Source organism: Strix aluco, chromosome 30 (assembly GCF_031877795.1).
Source record: "Strix aluco isolate bStrAlu1 chromosome 30, bStrAlu1.hap1, whole genome shotgun sequence".
NCBI classification, from domain to species: Eukaryota; Metazoa; Chordata; class Aves; order Strigiformes; family Strigidae; genus Strix; species Strix aluco.
Window position 1 is genome coordinate 2991796 of NC_133960.1, and position 24113 is coordinate 3015908.

Here is a 24113-nt window from a genome sequence, read left to right on the forward strand (position 1 = left end):
GGCCCCGAGCATCCCGCAGCCGGGGCGGGCAGGGCTGGGCGCTCCGGCCCCGCGGGACCGCGGAGCGGGGCCGCAGCTCGCGTGGAGCTGCGGGAGGAGCGCGGAGCCTCCCCCCGCCCGGGACCGGCTCCGACGGACGGCGCGGAGCAGCGGCCGCGGCCGCCCCGCCAAGGCGCAGCGGGACCGGGAGCCCCTGGAGCGATGGCCCGGCCCTCGGCACCGGCGCGGGGCGCTCCGGGGGAGCACGGAGAGCCCGGTCCCGCCGCCGCACGGCTGCCCGTCTGCTCCGGGCAACCGCACCGGGCAGACCGGGAGGAGCCCCGGCGCCGGGGCAAACCCCAGCCGCGCACCGCGGCCCCGGCAGCCCCCGCTGACCCGCGCGGCGCGACCGGAGCCCTCCCGCTGCCCCGAGTCGGCATCGCGACCGGCGTCCAGGCGGGGCCGGCGGCTCCCTGCCCCGAGCTGCCCCCGGGGCTCCTCCCGGTGGATGGGGGGTCCCGAGCTCCGGGGATGAATGTCCCTCTGTCCCCCGCTGCCCGCAGCCCAGCTGCCAGACCTCCCAGGGCGAGCAGAGCCGCTGTCACCGGCCCCGGGTCGGGGAAGCGGGGCCGGGGATCCCCGGCTGGCGGCCGCGGGGCCAGGCGGGCTCCAGCTGCCGCCTCCCGGTTGGCAGCGGGCCGGGCACCCCGTCCGCCTCGCCCCGTCGGGGCCGCCCCGCCGCCGCCCCGGGGCCCGGCCCGGTACAGCCTTACCTTGCAGCCCCTGGCGAGCCGCGCCGGCGGCGCCCAGCAGGAGCAGCGCCAGGAGCGCGCCGAGCGCCGGGCCCCCCGCGGCCGCCGGTGCCCCCATGCCGCCGGTACCGCCGGTGCGGAGCGGAGCGCGGCGGGGCGGGGTGGTGCGAGCGGGGAGGGGCCGGCGCTGCCGGCGAGGAGGAAACAAAGAGCCGTCAATCACGGGCGCGCATCCCGGGGACCCCGGCGGGCGCTCGGCCGCGGCGGCCCGGCCGCAGCCCCGCCGTCGGAGAGGAGCGGGACGGGGCGCGGCGCACCGGGCCCGGGGCTGCGGGTGACCCACCGGCCGCCCTGGCGCTGCCCGCCCCTGGCGCAGCTCCCGCTCACAGAAATTGAGTGTGGCAGGCGCCGGTTCACCGGGAGGTCAGGCAGTCTGGGGCCGCCTTCTCGCGAGCCAGAGCAGCCCCAGCAGCGCCGGAGCATCCCAGCCCGGGAGAGCCGGGGACCGCCGCCGGCAGCCGAGGGCGCGGGGACGGCGCGGGGACGGCGTGGGGCCGCTTCTGCCGGGGGTGCCAGTCCCCCCCCCCGGGCCGGGCGGTGCTCCCCGGGCAGGCGGAGCCCCCGGGCCGGGCGGTGCTCCCCGTGCGGGAGAGGAGCGAGCGGAGCCAGCCCGCCTGGAGAGCGCTCAGCGGCGTAAATCAGCGCCGGGACCCGGCCCAAGCCCCGGAGCAACACCATGAGCTCATCCCGGGAGCTCCTTCCCCCCGCCCCGGGCTGCGGGCAGAGGGAGCGGGGGCACCGGGGGAGCCCCCCCCCGCCCCTTCCCGTGCCTTCGGGCGGCGGCAGCGCCGTGCCCCGCGGGCAGCGGCCGGGCCGGGCCGTCGGAGCCCACCGCGCTCCCGGGGATGCTCGGCCCGGCCCGGCCGCTCCCCGCTGAGCGCCGGCCAAGGCGGGCGGGCGGCCCGCGGCGCCCCGGCCGTGTTTACTCCTGTTTCCTCGGGCTCCATAACAACGGGCCGGGCCCAGCCCCGCTCCCCCGGCCCCAGCGGCTCGGCGCGGGCCAGCGGCCCCGGGTAACGGCGGGGACGGGCGGCTCCCGAGCCGCCCACGGGGAGTTTTCCCTCCCTCCGCTGCCAGCGGGCTCCCGCCCTGGTTTTTATTTTATTTTTTTTTTTTTTTTTTTTCCATGGAAACGTGCGGGGCAGAGGGATGCGGGGCGGGACCCGGCAAGCGCAGCCACCGCGGGGACGAGCAGCCCCGGGCCGGTGCTGCGGGAGCCGCCGGTGGCGGAGCCGCCCCGCGGTGGGGGCGGGCGGAGCCGCCCGTGTGGTTCCGGGTCGGGCGGGAAGATGGCGGCGCCCATGGAGCTGTTCTGCTGGGCAGGGGGCTGGGGGCTGCCCTCGGTGGACCCCGACTGCTTGGCCGTGCTGGTGAGCGGCGGGGCCGGGGGCGGCGGCGGGGCCGGGGCCGGTGCGTCCCGTCGGGCCGAGCCCCCCCGCCCCGCTCCCGCCGCTCTCCTCCCTTGCAGACCTACGCGCGGTTCACGGGGGCGCCGCTGAAGGTGCACCGGGTCACCAGCCCCTGGAGGAGCCCCTCCGGTAAGGGCCCCCGCCGGGGCTACCGGCACCGCCCTCCCCACCGGCACCGCCCGCTGCCCCCCTCCCCATTGCAGCCGCTGCCCCACTGCACGTGCCCCGCATCCCACTGCACCCCTTCGCTCCCCTGCACCCCCTCTTGTCCCGTTGCCCCCCCCCCGCCCCACTGCACCCTTCCGACCCCATCGTACCCCCCCGCCCCACTGCACCCCCTCTTGTCCTATTGCTCCCCCCTCGCGCCACTGCACCCTTCTGACTCCATCGTACCCCCCCACCCCATTGCACACCCCCTTCACCCCACTGCAACCCCCTCCCCACTGCACACCCCCCTCACCCCATTGCAACCCCTCACCCCATTGCCACCCCCTCACCCCATTGCAACCCCCCGCCCCACCGCACACCCCCCTCACCCCATTGCAACCCCTTCACCCCATTGCACACCCCCCTCACCCCACTGCAACCCCTCACCCCATTGCCACCCTCTCACCCCATTGCACAACCCCCTACCCCACTGCACATCCCCTCACCCCACTGCAACCCCTCGCCCCATTGCCAACACCCTCACCCCATTGCAACCCCCGCCCCACTGCACACCCCCCTCACCCCATTGCAACCCCTCACCCCATTGCACACCCCCCTCACCCTATTGCAACCCCCCGCCCCACTCCACACCCCCCTCACCCCATTGCAGCCCCCTCGTCCCAGCGCACTCCCCACGTCCCATCACACACAGCTTTTGTCCTCTCACCCACCCCCTCGTGTCACCGTGCCCCCCTTCCCCCCCTTACGAACCCCCCACCCTGCCGTATGCACCTCCCCCTCTACCCTGAGCCCCCTCACCCAAGCGTGGGGGCCCTTCTCCCCGGCACAGCTCCCCCCGCGCCCCTCGCCCGCGGCAAGGTGGCACCCGGGGCACCGCTGCCAAAAGCCACCCCCCTCCCTGCCCCCAGGGCGCCTGCCTGCGCTGAAGACGCGGGACGAGGGCACCATCTCCAAAACGCAGCAGATCATAACTCACCTCAGGAAACAGGTAGCGGGGGGCGAGGGGCACCCCGGGAAGGAGGGGGCTTTGTCGCCGTCGCCCCAGAGCCACGGGCAGATTTGCCGGATCACTCCTGTTGCGTTTGCTCTGCAGAAATATAACGCTGACTACGACCTCTCGGCTACGCAAGGGGCGGACACGCTGGCCTTCGTGTCCCTACTGGAAGAGAAACTGCTGCCGGTGCTGGTGAGTCGTCTCGGGGGGGACGCGGGGGGAGATGGCCTCACCGAGGACCGGATCCGCGCCCTGGAGGGATGTCGGGGGGGCTCAGGCGAGCACCCGCCTGCCAGGAGAACCAGAGAACAGTGCAGGCAGCAAAACCCCGGGGGTCTGGAGCAGGGATCAGGGTGCCGGGGGTCTGGTGTGGCAGCGGTGGGTTCTGCAGCCAGGGCTGGGGTCCGGCCTTGACCTTGATACTCCCTCAGCCCCTCGCAGTCGCCGGGGCAGCCGGTCCTGGGCCGGGCGTGGGCTCCGTGGCCCTCGCCGCAGCAAACGGCTGCTCTGGCTCCAGCCCCGCGTGTGGATTGTTCTCCGCCGCAGATCCACACGTTCTGGGTGGACGCAAAGAACTACGTGGAGCACACGCGGAAGTGGTACGCGGAAACCGTTCCCTTCCCCCTGAACTTCTTCCTGCCCAACTGCATGCACAAGCGGCACCTGGAGCGGCTGCAGCTTATGTGGGGAGACGGCTACATGGAGGATGAGGAGAAGCTGGAGAAGGAGGTGAGGGGATGTGGTCTGGGCACGGCAGGTCCTCGGCAGGTGCCCAGCGGGACCCCCACGAGGCCAAAATCTTAATTGGGGGGCAGGGTTCACCCTGGCTGAGCACCCCCTTCCCCTTAGCACCGTGGGTGCCAACCCTCTGTCCTCCTTCCCCAGCTCTACCGGGACGCTCGGGAATGTCTGACGCTCCTGTCCCAGCGCCTCGGCTCCCAGAAGTTTTTCTTCGGAGACTCGTAGGTGGCCGTAGGGGGAAGATGTTCTGGGGCCTGAGAGCCCCCCCCGTGCCCGGGCAGGACCGATGCCCCACGGTCTGCGGGGAAGCCGCAGCCCACGCGTATCGCTCTGGGGGTTGGACGGGCTGGCGGGGGACAGGGGTCTCGTGGCAGCCTGGGGCGAGGCGGGTGACAGGCGTTAAGGCTGTGACAGCTGCCGCCGGCCTCAGCATCTCCGTCCCCGTCTCTTGGAGCCAGCAGAGCTGCTCAGGGGTGGGATCATCCTGCTCCCCTCATCCTCACCTCGGGGGCTGGAAGCAGCCCCCTCCCGGGGAGGAGGAGGAGCCGCTTGCCATCCCCTGGGGCGCAGGGGGCTGGGGGTGGCTGACGTGTCCGGGCGGCTTTGGGTGGGGATGGCAGGAGGGACCGTGACCTAGTCGCAGGTCTCTGTGCCCCAGGCCGGCCTCCCTCGACGCCTTCGTCTTCAGCCGCCTGGCGCCGCTCCTGAAGGCGAAGCTGCCCAACGGGAAACTGCAGCAGCACCTCAAGTCCCTGCAGAACCTGTGCAACTACTGCACCTCCATCCTCAGCCTCTACTTCCCCTGGGACGGAGGTGAGATGTGTCCCCCCACCTCGCCCCACGGGCTCAGGGTGACCCGTCCCCCCTCCCACACCCCTGCTCTGCCCCCCCAGGGGAGCCCCCGGCCAGCGCCCCGCGGGCTGCGGGTGCCGACGGCGGCGAGGCGGAGGAGGACCCCCACAAACGGCGCAACCAGGTGCTGTCGGTGCTGGTGGGACTGGTGGCCATGCTGGGCTACGCCTTCCTGAGCGGCATCGTCTCCATCCAGCGCGGTGGCGCGGGGCCGGCTGCTCGCCAGCCCATTGCTCTGGAGGAGGAGGAAGAGGAGGAGGAGGAGTGAGGAAGCGCTGCGCGACTGTTCCTTCTCCAGTCCCTGGAACTGAATTTTTACACCGGGAGCCTGGCAGCATCGCTCCCTGAGGGTGCTCCACTCTGCGTCCCGCTGGGAATCGCAGCCCTCACGGCGGGGAGCGCGCCTGCCATGCCAATAAACCTCCCTCTCTCCGCCTGCACCCTCTCATCCTCCCAGCAAGCTCAGGGCCCTTCCCAGTTTCCCCAGCTGCCCAGGCTGGAGCGCTGCAGCCGCGGTACTGCACCCCGCGTCCTTCCTGCAGCTCTGCCCCTCGTCCCCAACCTTGGGGCTCCCGGGGATGGGGCGACCTGTGGGTTTTTAGGTTCCTAAAAGTACCCGTGAGCATCTCAGCAGCATCCCCCATCCTCCCTCCGGCAGCTGCGGGGATGAGCCATCCATCCCCCCTGCCCCGCAGCATCCCTGCCCTCCGGCTGCCCGGCAGAGCAGGCAGCAGGTTCTGGGGGGCTGGTCCCCCCGTGCCACGCTGCTGCCAGCCCGGTTTCCCCAAGAGCCGCTGCGCAGCGGGGGACCATCCCTGGCCAGCTGCCAGCCGTGGCAGAAACCAGGGACAAGGTGGGGCAGGATGCGTCCCCAGCCCGGGAGGGCACGAGCCCTCCCCGCTGCTGGAGGGACACCCGGAGCCCGACTCCCTGCAGCAGCGTGAGCGGCCGTGGCTGCAGCAGGAATCCCTCCGGCGCTGACAGCTCTGTTTGCATTCCTCCTCCTGCCAGCGACGGGGAGTTCCTCACAGCTGGCACTGCCAAAAGCACGTCGCGCGGTGAGCGCGGCTCCGGCTGCGGTGGCCGAGGGCATGTGGGCTTCAGAGCGGGGCCCGGGGCCGGTGGTGGCCGCCCAGGCACCGTGTGCCCCAGCAGCGCCATGGTGCTCCCTTAGGACACCCTGCACGGGGCTCAGCCCCGGGTTTGGCCGCGCTGCCGCGGTTTCCTCTGGTCGCTGCCGGTTTACGAGAGCGCAAAATGGAAAAGCGGCGCCTGGCCAGGCTCGGCTGCGCCTCGGCTGCCGGGCGGCACACAGCCCTCGCTTGTTCGGCCGCCACCGGCACCCTGACCCCGCTGCTGCGGGCGCTGGCTCTGCCCAGCGCCGGGGCTGAGCTCCCCGGACACGCGCCCCATGTGTGATGGGGGGGCGGGGGGGGGGCCCTGCCTTGTGCCAGCAGTGGAGCCGCAGTGCTGGGGCCGGCTGCGGAGCCTCCCCCACGCTGGCCCAGTTTGAGGGGGCCCCACTGGGAGGGGGATGACTCAGTGCAGCCCCCCCGTGCCCGCTCCCCCATAACGTCACTCGGGAAGTATGAGCCCGACGCTCCCGGTTCCCATTAGCTGGGGTGGGGGGGGGCTGATGGCTGCTCCGGGAGGAGAAACCGCAGCACGTGGCCGCCTGCTCCGGCCGGGAGGGGAAACCAGGGCTCTGATGTCGGGGCCCTGTGCTAAATCCTGGCTGCTGCCCGCCCCAGGTCCCTGCCAGCTTCTGGCCCTCGCCCTGCCTGGGGGATGCTGCAGTGGGCAGAGGGGAGGGAGATGCTGCCTCCCTGCATAAGGTGCCCCCAGGAACCGGGGTAGAGGCAGGATGGGACCCCACGGGGTTCAGCAGGTACCACCAGCCCCAAACCTGCCTCCTCGTCTGGCTGCCGGCACAGTCCTGCCCGCTGCGCAGGCAGCAAGGGAGGGCAGAGGGGGTGCAGGCGAGGTTGTAGAAAACCTGTTTATTTTATGAAAACCATCTAGAAAAGAGCAGGTGTTGCAGCCCTCGGATCAAACAGGTCCCCTGGGCCATTGTGGGGCTGCAGGGGCTGTTCCGCAGCCCCAGCCCCACGCAGGGGTCTGTCCCCAAGCCCTCCACCAGCGCCGAGCTCCCAGTGCCGGTTCCTCGCCCCCCCGCGCTAGGCTGGCTGCTTCCACAGGAAAGTCTGGATGGAGTCACTGGGAGCCGTGGCCTCGATGAAGCCAAGCTGCGGGTCGGAGATCCCGAAGGACACGTCCACGGGGGAGCTGTGGGGATGCGAGAGGGGATGCGGGTCAGAGGGGGCAGCCAGGCTTCGAGCCGGGGCGCGGGGCTGAGCCACTCACCGGTTCAGGACCACCAGGACGACGGCGCCGTCGGGGCGCAGGAAAGCGGAGTGCTCTAGGTCACACCGGCGGCACTTCTTGGAGACAGCCAGCCCCACCCGCTGCGAGCCCTCGGGGATGAACTTGCTGCAGGGACAAGCAGGGCCTGAGCGTGGTGCCCGGGACGGCGACTGGAGCCAGCAGCAGGAGCCAGCAGCCCCTTGCTGGCCACCCCCAGCCTTGACCCACCTGAAGTGCCCCAGGTGGTAGAACATGGGCTGCTTGTAGAAGATGTCCTTGCTGCTGTCCACGATGATGGGGCTGTCCACGTAGTTCTTGCTCCAGTTGGGGCCCCCCTCCAGGTCCAGGGCCAGGTTCCAGTCGGTCCAGCCCGTCACGTAGTTGTTGAGGTTCTGCGGGGCAGGTGACGGCGCTGAGCTGTGGCAGGCGCAGGGGGTGGCCGGCGCGTCAGCGGCCCCCGCCGAGCCCTACCGTCAGGATGCTGTGGCTGTACTTGCTCCCACGGTCCCAGCCGCCCAGCACCACCCTGGGCTCCCAGAAGTAGGAGCCGGTGGAGGCCTCTGTGGAGAGGAGGAAATAGTCTGGGAAGAGGTGATGGGTGATGGAGAGCGTGAGATCGATGGGCGCCAGGAAATCCAGGTACCAGTGGATGCCGATGCCGCTGATGTAGCTGGCGGCCACAGGGTCTTTGAGAACCTGGCAGGAGAAAGGAGGCATCAGTGCCCAGGGCTGGGAGAGCCGCCGTGGGGCCAGGAGAGCTGCTGTGGGACCAGGAGAGCCGCTGTGGGGCCAGGAGAGCCGCCATGGGAACTCACCACCTGGGCCCAGTAGGGCAGCATCACCCTCTGGTCATCCAGGATGATGAGCTGGACGTCGCGGTGGGAGCTGTTGGCCAGCGCAGGGCCCAGGTCCCGCGCGATGAAGTCCCGCTGGTGCTCGGGGGAGAAGCCCAGGCACTGGAAGGGGTAGAAGACGATCTCGCCGGCCGTGGGCTCGTTCCCCGCTGTCACTGCCCAGAAGGTCAGGTTGTACTTGGCGTATTCATCCAGGAACCTGGGCGCAGGGGCAGATGGTGAAAGGCCCCGTTGCAGCAGCACCAGCCCCAGCCCTGGGCACGGTGACCCCGGCACCCACCGCGCTCCCGCGGCCTCTCACCGGATGAAGTACTTGGCCCAGGTCTGGTGGTACTTGTCCCCAGGGCTGCCCTTCAGCGTCCCCCTCCCCGTCATCGCGCCGTTCGTCTTCATCCAGACCGGGGAGGTCCAGGGGCTAGCGTATAGCGACAGCGGGCGCTTGGCCACTTCCTGGGCTGCCTGGAGGATGGGGATCTGGGGAGAACCGGGATGGCAGTGAGCTCTCCAGGTCTGCTCCAGCACTGGCGTCGTGCTCCCCTTCCCCTTCCCCATCCCATCCCGTCCCATCCCGGTGCCTCGGGCTCGCCCTGTGGGACTCGCCTTCATCCGCGTGTCCTCCTCCGTCAGGTTGAAGTGCTTCAGCTCGAAGTCACCCTCGGCGTCAGCATAGGTGTACAGGCGGATGGAGAAGTCGGTGCTGGCCATGGGGACGCGCACCAAGTTGTATTCGATGCCTGGGGACAGGGCAGGCGGTGATGAGCAGCCCTGGGGTGTATTCAGGGGGTGCAGTCCCCCAGCAGCCTCCCAGCCCCTCGGCACGAGTCTCAGCACCCAGACCCCAAGCAGGGGAGGCCGGACAGACCGGCCCTGCAACCCAGCAGCGTTGCCCTGCCCCAGGCTCACCTTCCTCGGAGAAATAGGAGCGGAGAAGGTGATTCTGGGCATCCTTGGACAGGGACTGGATGTTGATGGCAGCTGAGTCTGTGACGGAACCACCAAAGCCCTTCACCTTCTGGTACCGCTGCGCCGTGTCCAGGGTGAGGTGGAAATCTGCAGGGGACAAACATGGTCGCAGCCACGGCGCAGGGACAGACTCTGTCCCCCAGAGTGCAGGCAGGTGTCCAGCCGGCGGGTACCTGGGGTCTTGGCGTTGCGCTGGAAGCTCCCCTGGCTGCGCTCCAGCCGCTTGCCGGCCTTGCTGCTCTCGTACTTGATGTAGGTGCCCGGCGCCGGCAGGACCACGGGGTCCAGCGTGTCACAGTACGTGGCGCTGCAGGCGCACACCAGCGAGCCGTGACCGAAGTCCCTGGCATCGCAGGGCCGGCCGCCTGCGGCAGGAGGAGAGACCGGGCAGGTACAGAGAGCTGTGGCAGGAGCCCAGCTCACCCCTTCCACCCACCACAGACACCAAACTCACAGCTTTTCCCCCCAAACCTCTGCAGCCCCCCGCTCGGGGACATGGCAGCAGCACTCACCTGCTGCCTGCAACGCTGCCTGCACCAGTAGGAGCCAGCCCAGGACGCCGGCGCACCCAGGCCCCATGGCACTTCTGCTGCAGCGCGGCTCGGACGGACACTGATGAAGCACCAGGGCTGGGAGCAGGGTGGTGGGTGTCAGCAACCAGCTCCTCTCGCCCTGTCCCAGCCCCGCACATGAACAGAGACCCAGGGCAGGGACAGCCCCGGCATCCCCCTGCCCGGCAGTCTCAGGGAGCACCAGCACCCCTTGCCAGGGCCGAGCCCCCACCGCCCTGCCCGTTCCCCCCAGCCCAGCGCTCGCCTTCCCTCCTGCCCCACCGGTGCCCAGGGACACCTCTGGCCGCATCCCGGCCGGGGGTGCAGCCCCCCGGGTGCGTACAACCCCGCGCCCACTGGCCTGGCGTTCCCAGGCGCCCACACCGACTGTACCCGGCAGCGCGGTTCACTCCCATTGCCTCCCTCCCACTCCTTCTCCCGCCTCGCTCATCCCACAGCCGTTCTGTGCCGTTCCCTGTCGCTCCACACACCCCTGGTGCCTTCCGAGCCGCGGCCGGGAGCAACCAGCTCCACAATCCCAACCCCACGAGCGTGGCAGCCAGGGCTTGTCCAGCCAGAGCGGTTTGGGGCTCAAGTCCCACATTTCCCTGCTCCCTGCGGGTGCTCCCACCCTGCCCCGTCCCTTCCCGTGACGCTGGGCAAGGAGCTTCTCGGTGAGGGCACGGGAGGAGCCACCTCCACACCTCGGGACCCCAGTCCCAGGCCGCAGCCCCCTGGGCAGGGAGAGACGAAGGTGGGATGAGGGTGGGACGGCTCCAGCTCGCTGCTCCCGGAGGCTGTGCGGGACGGGGGCCAGGGTGTACTCAGGGGGTGCAGTCCCCCAGCGTTGCCTCCCGCTCCCTGCTGGGGGTGATGCCCAACGCCGCGGGCAAGGCCTCAGCGTGGTCCTGCTGTCCAGGGCCATCCCCGTCCCCGCTGGCCGGTGAAACCGCTCTGGACCCCGGGTACCCACCTGCTGCCAGAAAAGCCTCTCGCCGCGTCTCTGCTGGGCCGGGGCAGCGGGGCGGTAGGACCTGCTCTGGCTGTGCGTGGTAGGAGGTGACAGCGTCTGGCGGAGCAGGAAAGGTGAGTCCGGGGAGAGGTCAGCTCATGGGACTCTGCGTTTGAAGAGGAGCCCGGGGATGATTTTGCAACCTCGCTCCAACCAGAGCTTTCAACACTCGCCACAGCATTTGCAAAGTTCTCCTGAAACCTGTCCCAGTGGCCAGAGGAAAGCGGGCGGGGAGCAGGATGCCCACCAGCCCCCCCAAGTGCTTCCATCACCCCCAGACAGGCCCCCCCCTGCAGCCACCTCTGCCCAGCCCCAGCCCAGCGCTTGCGAAGAGCCCCTCGGAAGCAGCCTGGTCTCCCCAGGATGCCCTCGGGCAGGGGTAGGGCCGGCTGTGCCCACCCAAGCGGCCCTGCCGGGGTCCTGCGGCTGCTCAGCCTCAAGTCCCACCCGGCAGCGGCTCAGCTTCGCCGTGGACATCGGCAAAAGCCGTCAGAGCCACAGCCCTGACCTGAGCCCCACTTGTGGCTGCACCAGCAACTTTCACCAGCAACCCCAGGAGCAACCAGCCACGGCTGCACCCCGCTCCCACCGCCCGGCTCAGAAGGCGATGGGTGCAGTGGGGGGCTGCAGGTGCTGCCAGCCGGGGCCCCGCTCACCCCTGCCGTGGGGCTGTGCCCCCCACGCCTCAGCCCCACGCCCGCAGCAGGGCTGGGTGGAGCAGGCTGAAGTAGTTTATCATCTGCAAAACAAGTCTGGGCTCCGCACCTTCTAATTTGGGATGCTTCCTAATTGCAGGCAGCAGGAGAAACAAGAAGGGGGGGGCCGAGCTACGGGAGAGGCAGCATCTGCCCAGCCTGGGCCCAGTGTCCCCCTGATGCCACTCGTGTGTGTGGCCGGGGAGGCAGCCCCTTGCCCGGGGACCACTCCTCCTGCTGCGGGCCGGAGCAAGGACCCCCCGGCTCAGGCTGCGGCTGGTGGGGACGATGGGGATGATTCCTGCAGCCTCCCCACGCCCTCCGCCGGGGGGGTCGCATCCCTCCATTTCCCCGTCAGCTTTTCAGCATGGAGGGAACGTACTAGCCCTGCGGCAGCTGCGCTTCCAGATGGCCGGGGAGCACGGAGCCCGCCCGGAGGGGCTGTGCCGAAGCATTTCCCTGCACAGGCGGCCCTGAGCCGCCGCTGAACATCTGGGGGTGCGGGGCTGCGTCTGCGCCGTCCCTGCGTGGCAGAGCTCTGATGTTCCTTGAGAAGCACAGGCAGCCCAGCTGCCCTTTGGGCCAGCGCTACCCGGGAACATCGACGATGTGCTCCGTGAACAGGGCTGAGACAGAGCCTGGTGCCACCTTCATGCCGCGCTTCAAGAAAACAGCTGTTAAACCTCTTTTTTTTTTTTTTTTGTCCTTTTTCCCCAACATCAGCAACTCCACAGCTCACACACGAGGGGAGTTTGCCAAGGAGCGCTCTGGCTTTCTCATTCCAGGACTTCAAAGATGCTGGTAATGTTCCCAAAGGCTGGAGCAAGCAAATACTGTAACTGGTATTTAAGGAGAGCAAACAGGACAGCCAGGTAATTGCGGGCTGCCAGCTCGATGTCGGCCACCGCCAGAATAGAGGGGAGTCTGTCCGGAGGCCACGCTAGCGGAGGGCGGCTGGGTGCAGCCAGTGGTGTGAGCTCTGGAAGAGATGGCATCAACCTAATTTGTCTGTGAGACTTAGTGGATGGGGACGCTGAGTGAATTTACTCGGCCTTTTCTGCCCTGGTGCAACAGGACATTGTGATTTAAAAAGAAAAAAAAAAAAAAAAAAAGTAGGCTGGGGAAAACCGACAGCACATATGAAACAAATCAAGAGCTGGCGAGCGGCTGAGGCTCCAGCTGCAGCGATAAACAAGGCAGCCACACGCGGGCCACGGGGCTGGAGCCCTCCGGGGCACCCCTCGCTCTTCGCCGCCTCTCCGAGGAAAACCGAGCGATTTCTGAGAGCGTAGAGGAAACACTGACGGGGACGGCGCATACCGGAGGGAGCGCGTCACGGCTTTACTTGGCGCCCGAGACACACGCGAAGGTTTCAAGGGAGCCACGTGTGGAAGCGTGGTCCAGGAGACGGCACAGGAGGAGCTTTCAAGGGGCTCGGGGGTGCTGAGGAGGGAGGGGGGAGGCCGGGAAGCGCCAGCAGCAGCAGCCGTGGTGAGACCCCAGTGCCAGGAGCACACTCAGCCTCTTGCATTGGGGCAGGACCCCGGGTCCCTCTGGTGCCCCCAGCAGTGGGTCACCACCAGCTTCCACCATTGAAGGATGCTGGAAAAGGGGAGGGAGGAGAGCTGACCCCCCAGAGACCCCTGGAGACCCCCAGTACCGAGTGCTGTCCCCAGCACTGCCCTGGCCATCACTGCTGGCGCCACAGGTAGGTCTGGATGGAGTTGGCCGGAGCCACGGTCTCGATGAAACCAACGGCGGGGTCCTGGATGGTGAACGGCGCGTCCCAGCCAAACCTGGGGGGCGAGAGGGGCTGAGCAGGTTGGCACAGCTGGGGCCAAGCGTCCCCCCCGCCACGTCTCCTCACCCAGGCTGCCCCACCGACCTGTTGAGGACCACCAGGACCAGGGCCCCGTCGGGGCGCAGGACGGCCACGTGCTCCAGCTGACAGATGAGGTGCCGGCAGCTGCTGTGCAGCCCCACGCGCCGGGAGCCCTCGGGGATGAACTTGCTGCGGGGGGAGGAGCAGGAGAGGGATCATGTCCCCAGTCTCAGGCTGGTGGCAGCACCTGAGTCCCCCCAGCCCTGACCCACCTGAAGTGCCCCAGGTGGTAGAACATGGGCTGCTTGTAGAAGATGTCCTTGCTGCTGTCCACGATGACGGGGCTGTCCACGTAGTTCTTGACCCAGTTGGGGCCCCCCTCCAGGTCCAGGGCCAGGTTCCAGTCGGTCCAGCCGGCCACAAAGTGGTTCAGGACCTGGGCAGGTGGGGAAGAGGCTGAGCCGGGCCCCCAGCCGCGGGCAGGCAGCGCTGGGGGGGCCGTACCTGCAGGATGCTGTGGCTGTAGTGGTTCCCCCGCTCCCAGCAGCCCAAGGACACGGAGAAGCGGAAGGTGAGGAAGCCGCTGCAGGCCTCCGTGTAGAGGAGAAAATGGCCAGGGAAGAGCTTGTGGGTGACCTCGAGGCTGCAGCGGGCCGGGACGATGCTGTCCAGGTACCAGTGAACCCCCATACCGGCGACGTAGCGGGCAGCGGTGGTATTGCCCAGGACCTGGGGGGGAGCAGAGGAGACGCCTCACACCGGTGCCACCAGCACCCTGAGCCCCGTGGGGACGGACACACAGACCCCACATGCCAGCGGGGTCTCCTAGGGCCACCTGCCTCCTCTCTTGTCCCCTCCCACCAGCACCTCAGTCCCCCATGCCTGCAGCCGCCTCCCCTTCAGCACCTGCACCCCAAGCAGCACCCCGACGTGGCTCCAGCACCCTGACGTGGCTCCAGCACCCCGCTGGGTTCAGAGCAATGGGTGTGTGGGGGCAGATGTGCCCCTCGGAGGGCTCCTCGCCCCCCTCGTGGCTCCCGCTGCTGCCTGGTCCTCCCTCCGCATCCCCCTCCGGGGTGGTCTTGCCTGGTCCCCAGATGCTGCCGGTTCTGCACCTTCCCCTGCAGCTCCTGCCTCGCTCGAGGCAGAAGCAGGAGCACGTTTTATTTTCTTTCCTTTTAGTTTAAGGTAATTCCCACAAAGAACTCTTCAGCGTTGCGAAGGGTAAGCCCAATCAGCCGAAACTCTGCCTGGAGAAGGTGCTGGCAGCGCCTCAGCACGCTGCGCTGCGGGAATCCGGGACACGGATGCCACCTCCCGTCCCTGCCTCAGCCAGGCACACGCAGAGGCGGCTGCTACCGAATTAGCCGGCTGCATCTCGCGCTCCCGCAGACCCCGTTTGCCTCCTGCTCTGTCTAGGGCCGGGAGCGGCTGCTGGCTTAATGTTTAGCTAAAACCCGAAGCTCGAGTGGGACACGGAGCGGAGGGAGAGGAAGGAGCCGGGCAGGGCGGTGGGGTTTTGCTCTTCACCACTTTGGCCCAGTGGGGGAGGTGGATGCGCTGGTCGTCCAGGATGATGATCCGGGTGCGGTGGGGGCTGCGGGCCAGCGCGGGGCCCAGGTCCTGGACCACGAAGTCCCGCTGCTTCGCGGCGGTGAAGGCAATGGTGGGGAACTGCAGGGGTGTGAGGAGCGCGGCGAGGGGCTCGTTCTGCACCGTCACCGCCCAGAAGGTCACGTTGTGTTTGGCGTATTCATCCAGGAACCTGGTGCAGGGAAGTCGGGGCCGCGTCAGCCGTGTCTGCGCGCCCTCTGCCCACCCCAGCCTCCCCCATCTGCCATCCTCAAGCATCCCAGCCCCAGCGGACGGTACTTGATGAAGTAGTTGGCCCAGGTCTTGTGGTACTTGTCCCCCGCCTGCCCCTTCAGCGTGCCCTTCCCGCGGACATCCCCGTTACTCTTCATCCAGCCTGGGGAGGTCCAGGGGCTGGCGAACAGTGACAGTGGCCGCCTGCTCATGGCTGAGGCTCGGTGCAGGAGGGGGATCTGCAGGAGGGGGCAGAGGGACCAGCTCAGCTTCAGCTGCAGCCCCCTGAAACTACACAGCCCAGCGTGGGAGGAAGGGGAGCACTCAAGGGACCTCCGCAGGGAACCTGCGAGCACCACCCCATGGCACGGTGCCCCGGCCCCACACCCTGCCAGTGCCAGCCGAAATGTGCCAGGAGGAGGTGCCAGCTCCCACGAGCTGTCCCCATGCACCCTGCTGCTGTGCGTGCGGCTCAGCAGCACCCAGTCACGGGGGTCCTGGCACATGCAGGAGCTCCGGGGGGGGGGAGAGGGGACAAGGTGCCGATGGCAGTGCCTTCAGCCTCCCACCTTCATCTTCACATCCTCCTCTGCCAGCCTGAAGTGTGTCAGCTCGTAGTCGTGGGGGACGTCGTCGTAGCTGTAGGGGCGCACGGAGAAGTCGCTGCAAGCCATGGGGAGCCGGATGAGGTTGTACTCAATCCCTGTGGAGCAGGAAAGGCATCAAACAGCACCGGAGCAGGCACCCAGGTGATGGGTGTCCCTGCAGTGGGGGAACCCTACAACACACCCCACGCTGCTGGTGCCCTCACTGCTCACCGCTCTCCGAGAAGTACGAGTGCAGCAGATTGTCCTGAGCCTGCTGCGACAGCCCCAGGATGTTCAGGGCAGCAGCATCGGAGAGGGACCCGCCGAAGCCCTTCAGGTGCTGGTACAACGCAGAGATGTTGAGCGTCAGCAGCAGCCCTGCGAGGGAGAGCCCGGCTCAGCTCGCAGTGCCCAGGGCTGGGTCCTGGGGTGGCATTTGCCACCCACCCGGCCGCAGCAGGTACCTGGGACGCGCAGGCTGTGCTGGAAGCTCCCCTGGCTGCGCTCCAGCCGCTTGCCGGCCTTGCTGCTCTCGTACTTGACGTAGGTGCCCGGCGCCGGCAGGACCAGGGGGTCCAGCGTGTCGCAGTACGTGGCGTTGCAGACACACACCATGGCGTCACGGCCGAAGTACTTGGGGCTGCAGGGCCGGGCGCCTGGGGGGCACGGGCAGGGTGGGGGCAGCTGCCGGCTTGGGGACGCGTCCCTGCCAGAACCCTTGTGCCTGCCCCGGGGTGCTCCCTCTGCCCCCACGCGCTGCACCCCGTCACCTCCCCTCACACCCCAGCTCCTGCATGACACCCAGGCTCCTGACCCTGTCCCAGGGCACGCTGGCACCCAAGCCACGCTGTCCCATCGCCACCCCCGCAACGTCCCTGCACTCACCTGCAGCCCAGGGCACCGTCTGCAGCAGCAGCAGCCAGCTCAGGATGCCGACAGCCCCCATGGCCCCTCCGTGTCCCCCCAGCTCCGGCGGGTCCTGGGGAGCAGAGCCTGTGAGCGGGGGCACCCTCAGCCAAGGCAGACGTGGGTGCAAGAGGGGGTGGAGGGACAGGCTGTGCTCGCCGGCTGGATCAGTGCTGTCTCCTCTGTCCCCACTTCTCCTTCCAGGAAGCTCCTGCCACACGTGCCGTCCTCCCCCCCTGCACAGACCCTCGCCTTGCAGGAAGGTCAGGTGGGTTCATCCCTCCCCGGAGCCCGCAGCCCACCCACCTCCACCCCGCTGCTCCCCAACCTGCACTGCCACCAGCCCTCCTCCTCCTCCTCCGGCAGCTCCAGCCTCCCCACCTCGCCTTTACAGGGAGCTGCTCCGAGACCTCCCTCCGCAGCACACCCTCTCCCACCCCCACAGCTCCTCCTTGCTCTCCTCCCGGCCGTACCTACCGCTGGTCCTGGACCCGGACCCGGACCATTGCACATCTCACCGCGGGGCTGGAGCTGGGGAACACCAGGTCCCCCACACTTTCTGCTGCTGTGCAAGGGCGTCAGCCCCCAGAGAGGGGACGGGGACATCAGGCTGGCAGCTCTGGCCACTCAAGAGGCCCCACCAGCACAGGGAGATGCAGCACAGGGCAGCTCTGAGACCCCACTGCAATGCCATGAAGGAAGAGCTGATTTCTTTCTTCTGTCAGGCAGGGTCTGGATGAATCCCTGGAAGTGCAGCAGAGCCCACGGGCAGGCTCACAGGCACCGTAGGGTGTCCTGCTAATAACAGCACCTGGGGTGATTTACCCCTGCCCATCACCCTGGTTCCCCCATTCCCCGCCAAGAGCTGAGGTGGCCACGCACCCAGAGTGGGGAGGGTCCAGGACCCCCAGGTGAGGGTGCAAACCTGGCACAGCAAAAGGACCCGCACAGGAGCTGGAGCCGCTGCCCTGCCCTGCCCAAGGCTTCTGCATTGCTCACCCCAGCTCAGCGCGCGCCGTGCAAGCGGCAGCACCCAGGGGGGAAGTGCCCCAGCTCCTGCACAGGCAGGGTTGTGCTCTGTCCCCCAGCAATGGGGACGAGCCAGACCCACGGAGGGGAACCCGCTGCCCCCCACAGCATGTGCCTGCTGACAAACTGCTCCGGGAGAGCCCCCCGCTCCTCTGAGAGCGATTCTCCCAGTCCAAAGAGACAGGGCTGAACTGGGCCGGCTCACCCAGACACCGCCTGGTCCCGGTCACTTTGCCCAGGACATGCCCACTCCCGTGGACACACACATCACTGCGGGGATGCCCTCGGCATCTCTCTGCAGCAGTGGCCCAGGGGGACAGAGAGCAGCCAGCTCCCAGCCCAGTGGCCCAAGAGCATCGAGTGCCAGGGCTCAGAATTTCCCTGCATAGGGTTAAACCGCTCCGTCAGCTCTTCTCCAGGCGGAGCAGCACTTCATGACCAGTTTTCTCCTTTCCTGGCATATCAGATGCAGCTGTGGGGCAATTCAATTCATCAAAGTTCCTCCTACCCTCCAGCGCTGCCCTGACACGATCCCACGCCTCCACCTGCCATATGGGGCCGAGCCATGGGGCACCCGGGCCAGCTGCCACCGGGAAGGGGCAAACGGGGGTGGGCAGCCCCCAGCCCCAACTCACAGGGCAAACAGGCAGCCCTGGAAGGAAGCCCTTGGCCCTGTCCCTCTGCCCTGTAGGTCTCCCACTCCCAGCTGTGACTAACGTGTCACCTGGCTGCTACACCCAGGGGTAATAAGCCCCAATTTTGGGGAGGGGTTAATAGGTCAGGCCCGGCTGCCCCACGGTGATCAGCTTCCTCCTGGTGCGCTGCAGCCTCCCAGGGTGCCCCCCACACCCTTTTCCTCCCCGTTTTGGGGTCTGGCTCTGCCTGCCCTGTGTCTGGCCACAGCCAGCTCAGGTTCCCACGAGCCTCCACAGCTCCCGGGAGCAAAAACACTGTGGAGGCTGCTGGAGCTCATCCCTACCAACACAGGCTGATAAGAGCTTCCTGCTGAGCAGGAAAAGTGAGACCCAGGGGAAGGGCAACACCTCGGCACGGAGTGGGTGGCACAGGCGGTGCTGGGCAGCCCCACTCAATCCTCTTGAATCCGCTTCTTGCTGCCGCTCCCAGCACACGGGGTTTCGCGTGGCCTTTGCAGACTGTCCCCCGCAGCAGGCAGAGCAGCCTGGGGGGTGAATTTTGTCCCTTAGGCAGGCCGGTTGGGGGCTGTGAGAACATGGAGCTGGTCTGAGCTGCCCTTATGGGTGGCATGACTGCAAAAACCATCAGTGCCAGAGAAGGAGCCGGGCGTGCAGAGCCTCGACGCAGCATTGTGGCTCCAGCGTCCTGCCAGGCAGCTGGACCTTGGCCGGGGGCACGGGGAGACCTGGCCCTTACTGGTGGTCACTGGTGCCAGGCTGGCTGCTGGTGGGGGGGGGGGGTCCCGTCATCCCAGTCCCAGCAGCCACCAGCTGGTGTGTGCCCCAAAACGTGCCAACGCTTTGCACAAGAATTAATGAGCCAAGCCCAGTGACGTTGAAGGATTCATTCCCTCTCCATTTAACACAGTCAGTCCTTCAGAGCCGAGCAGAGCACAGGGACAAGGCACATGTGCCGGGATGATTCAGCATCCGGCCATCAGCTTTTATCACCAGAGCCGGTAAAACGTTAAAGGAAGCCGGTAAGTAAGAACCTGGGAAAGAAGCAGCAGGTGAGGAGCGATCCTGTCCCCGGGCACAGGGATGCTGGAAGGGGGATGCTGGGAGCGGGACTCGCTGTCGCTGCGATCCTGGAGAAATATTTCCCTCTTGTGGACAAACACAAAGAGCCTCCGGGCGGGAGCGGGATGCACAGCCAGCTCTCCCCAGGACTCGGGCATCCCCCCGGTGTTGGGGGGTCCCAGGGCTCCTGCCCCAGAGCAGCGTCCTGGTGGCACCGCAGTGCGGGAGGTGCCAGCTTCCCGGGGTGACCCTGTCACACACTTACCCACCGCCCCGGGCGCTGCCAGAGTCAGCACTGGGCTGTGCCCGGCCCACGCAGCATCGCTGCTGTCAGCCCCGATGGCATCCCTGGGCCACATCCCGCCTGCCTCGACCCGCCTGACCCGGCTCAGCCCAGCAGCCGCGGCCTCCCTTCCTCACCCTGCCTGCAATCGTGATCTCCCTGCCTGCAATCGTGACCTCCCTGTCCTAATCCTCTGCTCAGCACACCCTCCCAGCTCCTCAGCTCCTTCCTGGGTGTGCCCGCGCTCAGCACCCACTCCTGGCCCCGTGCCCACTTGCTCAAGCTGCCCCGGCTCCGCGGTGGGTGCTGAGCGCCAGGTGCCCCCCGAGCCTCCTCGTCACAGCGGGGACGGCTCTGGGCTCTGCCCTGTCCCTGCAGGGGACAGCACACCCTGCTGCAGGGCCGCTGCAGCCCGACCCCCATCCCCCTCCCTGCAAAGCCCCAGGAGAAGCTTTGCAGCTGCCCTGGCCCCATCCAGAGCCAGCTCCTACCCTGAACCCACCGTGCTGCGACGCTCCTGGAGCTGGTTCTGCCTCCAGCCCTGATCCCGGGACGCACCCTGCACCCTGGGCTGGGGGTGATGTGATCCACACCCCCCCCCAGCCCAGCATCGGGCTGCGAGAGGTTCCAGCTTGGCAGGAAAAGTACAAAAAGCTGAATCTTGGCCACAATCCCTGCCCAGGGCTTCCACCAAGGCAGGTGTCCAGGCATTTCACCTCCGCTCCTGCACCAGGACCCAGAGCATCTGCGTGCAGGGCAAACCCTGAGCTGCCTGCCAGTTCCTAAACCTGCCCGCAAAGGCAGCGGGAGAGCACCCAGGCTTGGCTCACAGCCCTGCCAGGCAGCACGCGCTTGAAACTGGGAGCAGACTGGTGCCTGGAGCACCTCCCGGGCAGGGTAAGCCCCGCTACGAGTTGTTGGGGCCAGGGGGGAGCAGGGTGGGCAGGGAGAGCGGCCGCCCCGGGGGGCTCCAGGAGCTCTACGCCGCTCGCTCGTGGGACTCCTGCAGGCTCCGTGCCCAGGTGGCACCCAGCCACGGTGCCCAGGAGCAGGGGAGGGACCCGGAGGTTTCTCTTCCAGCCACAGACATAGAGGCAACATCAGCGTTTAATGTCGGAGCAGCAGCAAACAGCGTTCACAGCCTGTGGGATCTCCACCCCGAGGGGCACCGGTGCCCCTGGCCCTCCTGCACGCACACGGCGCTCCCCAGCCCGGCCCGCTCCTCCGGCTCACCCGAGCGCTCGGCCCCATCGCTGCGCTGAGCCGCCCCCTCCGCGCCCCCAGGCCCGAGCCCGCAGGCAGCGTGGGGCTGCTCCTGGCCCGGCTCAGTCCGGCCCCTCAGCCACGGGCGTCCCAGCCCCGTCACTGCCGCTGCCACAGGTAGGTCTGGATGGAGCTGGCCGGAGCCACGGCTGCGATGAGGCCAACGGTATCGGCCAGCCCGAAGGTTACGTTCTGCAGGGACCTGGAGGGTGGAGAGCAGCGGGGTCAGACCCGCAGCAGCTCCCGAGCAGCAGCGGTGCCCAGGGCCCAGCAGGATGGGGTCCCACGCTTGCAGGCCAGGCTGCATCACTCACCGGTTCAGAACCACCACGACCACGGCACCGTCGGGGCGCAGGAAAGCCGTGTACTCCAGGTCCGTCTTCTTGGACTCTTTGGAGGCGACGAGCCCCACACGCTGGGAGCCCTCGGGGATGAACTTACTGCACAGGCAGGAGCAAGAAGCAACCCCAGAAAGGGAGTCAGACCCCAGAAAAGCTCCTCTCCCGACAAGCCTGCCCTGCTCCCCTCCTGACAAGCTGCTACTGCAACCACGAATCTGGAGCCCAGGCAGCTGAGAGCGTGTTGGGGGGGCCCTGACCCACCTGAAGTGCCCCCAACCCACCTGAAGTGCCCCATGTGGTAGAACATGGGCTGCTTGTAGAAGATGACTTCACTGGCATCCACGATGACGGGGCTGTCCACGTAGTTCTTGACCCAGTTGGGGCCCCCCTCCAGGTCCAGAGCCAGGTTCCAGTCGGTCCAGCCCGTCACGTAGTTGTTGAGGTTCTGCAACAGGACAGCCCAGACTTCTGCCCAAGGAGTGGGGTGCCAACGGGAGAGGGAGCGTGCTGGCAGCCCTCTCTGGGGCCCACCGTGCAGGGCGACGCGGGGGCCTCACCATCAGGATGCTGTGGCTGTACTGGTTCCCCCGCTCCCAGCAGCCCAGGATCACGTCCCTCTCCCAGAAATGGGCCCCAATAGATGCTTCCGTGGCCAGGATGAAGTAGTCAGGGAAGAGCTCGTGAGTGGGCACCACCGTGTCCTGTATGGGACCAATGAAGTCGAGGTACCAGTGGATGCCGATGCCGTGGACGTAGCGAGCTGCCTCTTCATCCTCCAGGACCTGGCAGGGAGAAAAGTCAACCTCCACCGGGCCCCGCGGGGCAGAGAGCCCCGGGACTGCACGGCCGAGCCCCCCATGGGGTCCACGCTGTGCCAGCAGGATCGGGCTCTGCCCAGCTCGCCGTGCTGGCGACCCCACGCCGCACTCACCACTTTGGCCCAGTGCGGGAGGTGGAGCCGGTTGTCGTCCAGGATGATGAGCTGGACGTCGCGGTGGGAGCTGTTGGCCAGCGCAGGGCCCAGGTCCCGCGCGATGAAGTCCCGCTGCTGCTCGGCCGTGAAGCCCAGGCACTGGAAGGGGTAGTTGTTGATCAGCCCCGCCGAGGGCTCGTTCTCTGCCGTCACCGCCCAGAAGGTCAGGTTGTGCTTGGCGTATTCATCCAGGAACCTGGGCGCAGGGGAGAGGGGTGAGCCAGGGGGTCTCCCCAACGCTGAGGATCCCCCGGGTATCTCCCCTATCTCCTCGCCCCGAGAGCTCTTTACCGCACAAAGTAGTTGGCCCAGGTCTTGTGGTACTTGTCCCCTGCCTGCCCCTTCAGCGTGCCCTTCCCCACGAAGGACTCGCTGGTTTTCATCCACGTCGGGGAGGTCCAGGGACTCGCGTACAGCGACAGCGGCTGCTTGCTCATGGCCATGGCTCGGTGCAGGAGGGGGATCTGCAGGAGGGGGCGGAGGGACCACCTGAGCTGAGCCCCTGCACACCCCCCACATCCTCCCCCAACTCCCTCCCGCCGCTCACTTTCAGCTTCGTGTCCTCATCGCGCAGGCTGAAGTGGGCGAGCTCGTAGTCGAAGGGAACGTCGTCGTAGGTGTAGGCGTGGAGGGAGAAGTCGCAGCTGGCCATGGGGAGCCGGACGAGGTTGTACTCCAGCCCTGCCAGGCACGGCAGCGTGGGACAGGCAGAGGTGGGCAATGGGACAGGACGTCCCCAAGCCCTGCTGGTGCCCCAGCAGGGGCCCGCAGGGTCCCCGTCACCATCCCTCCTGCCTCCCCTGATGGTCTCACCTTCCTCAGAGAAGTACGAGCGCAGCAGGTGATCCTGGGCTGTTTCCGGAAGGGAAAAGACGTTCATGGCAGCCGCATCGGTGACGGAGCCGCCGAAACCCTTCACCTTCTGGTACCGCTGCGTGGCGTCCAGAGTCAGGACGAGATCTGCAGGGAGGGAAGCCAGCGTGACGGCGGGTCGCAGGCAGGGTCCAGCCCGTCCCTGCCAGCCGCAGCAGGTACCTGGGGCGCGCAGGCTGTGCTGGAAGCTCCCCTGGCTGCGCTCCAGCCGCTTGCCGGCCTTGCTGCTCTCGTACTTGACGTAGGTGCCCGGCGCCGGCAGGACCAGGGGGTCCAGCGTGTCGCAGTACGTGGCGTTGCAGACACACACCATGGCGTCACGGCCGAAGTACTTGGGGCTGCAGGGCCGGGCGCCTGGGGGGCACGGGCAGGGTGGGGGCAGCTGCCGGCTTGGGGACACGTCCCTGCCAGAACCCTTGTGCCTGCCCCGGGGTGCTCCCTCTGCCCCCACGCGCTGCACCCCGTCACCTCCCCTCGCACCCCAGCCCTGCGCTGCCCCCAGCCCCCCGACACCCCCCACCCCGCCGCCGGCCCCGCGCTCACCTGCGGCCCGGTGCACGGCCAGCAGCAGCAGCAGCAGCTGGCCCAGGGCACCAGCGGCCCCCATGGCCCCTCCGCGGCCCCCGGCGGGTTCTCCCGGGGCGCGGGGCCTGCGAGCAGCGGCCCCGTCGGAGCCTCCCGTCCCGTGCCCCGTCCCGTGCCCCGTCCCGGCCGCCCTTCCCCGCAGCACCGGGCCCGCCGCCGGCCTCGCCTTTAAGGGCGCCCGGGCTTCCCGTTCCGCCCACGCCCGCAGCGCCGATGCGGCACCGGCACTGGGCGGGCCCGGCCCCGGTTGGGCAAGACAGCGGGTGCGGGCCCGGCCCTACCCCGGCGACGGTAACGGAGCTGCGGGCCCGGGGGAGCCGCACGGGCGGCGGGGCCGTTCACCCCCCCGGCACCGGGGAACCCCGGGAGGCGCAGGCGGGCACCGGGCACGACCCCGCCTGGGCTGCGCCCCCGGTACCGGCCGTCCCCGGCTGCGGACCCGGCCGGGCCGCCCCGCGCCCACGGAGCCGCCAGCGGGGTCGCGGCGCCCCGCCCGGCCGATCACGTGATCGATCAGCTGACGCGCCCGCCCAGCC

The 24113-nt window shown here is 68.3% G+C and overlaps 4 protein-coding genes across 4 annotated transcripts; 1 reads left to right on the forward strand and 3 right to left on the reverse strand.

Annotated features, from left to right (window-relative positions):
* Positions 1-1317: 1317 nt before the first annotated feature.
* On the forward strand, positions 1318-5395 carry MTX1 (metaxin 1). The gene is given in 10 exon segments (XM_074809274.1): positions 1318-1539; positions 1542-1749; positions 1752-2161; positions 2260-2329; positions 3277-3356; positions 3462-3554; positions 3909-4091; positions 4248-4324; positions 4762-4916; positions 4997-5395. Coding segments are annotated over 10 exon segments (1575 nt in total). The 5' UTR covers positions 1318-1467; the 3' UTR covers positions 5224-5395.
* Positions 5396-7132: 1737 nt separating this feature from the next.
* LOC141916644 (lysosomal acid glucosylceramidase-like) lies at positions 7133-10968 on the reverse strand. Its single transcript, XM_074809354.1, is given in 15 exon segments — positions 7133-7241; positions 7320-7445; positions 7548-7711; positions 7791-8015; positions 8135-8372; positions 8475-8647; positions 8774-8907; positions 9077-9223; positions 9310-9501; positions 9649-9765; positions 10657-10750; positions 10752-10778; positions 10780-10866; positions 10868-10942; positions 10945-10968. Coding segments are annotated over 15 exon segments (1932 nt in total).
* A 2116-nt stretch (positions 10969-13084) lies between these two features.
* LOC141916632 (lysosomal acid glucosylceramidase-like) lies at positions 13085-16513 on the reverse strand. Its single transcript, XM_074809329.1, has 10 exons — positions 16495-16513; positions 16074-16265; positions 15841-16005; positions 15592-15725; positions 15089-15261; positions 14747-14981; positions 13721-13945; positions 13489-13652; positions 13280-13405; positions 13085-13190 (listed from the first exon to the last, which is right to left on the reverse strand). The coding sequence occupies exons 2-10, from the start codon at positions 16222-16224 to the stop codon at positions 13085-13087; spliced, it is 1479 nt and encodes a 492-aa protein (XP_074665430.1). The 5' UTR covers positions 16225-16265; positions 16495-16513.
* Positions 16514-20631: 4118 nt separating this feature from the next.
* On the reverse strand, positions 20632-24018 carry LOC141916808 (lysosomal acid glucosylceramidase-like). Its single transcript, XM_074809591.1, has 10 exons — positions 23536-24018; positions 23155-23346; positions 22933-23079; positions 22667-22800; positions 22411-22583; positions 22078-22315; positions 21704-21928; positions 21428-21591; positions 21120-21245; positions 20632-21007 (listed from the first exon to the last, which is right to left on the reverse strand). Exons 1-10 carry the CDS (start codon positions 23597-23599, stop codon positions 20905-20907), a joined length of 1566 nt encoding a protein of 521 aa, XP_074665692.1. The 5' UTR covers positions 23600-24018; the 3' UTR covers positions 20632-20904.
* Positions 24019-24113: the final 95 nt, after the last annotated feature.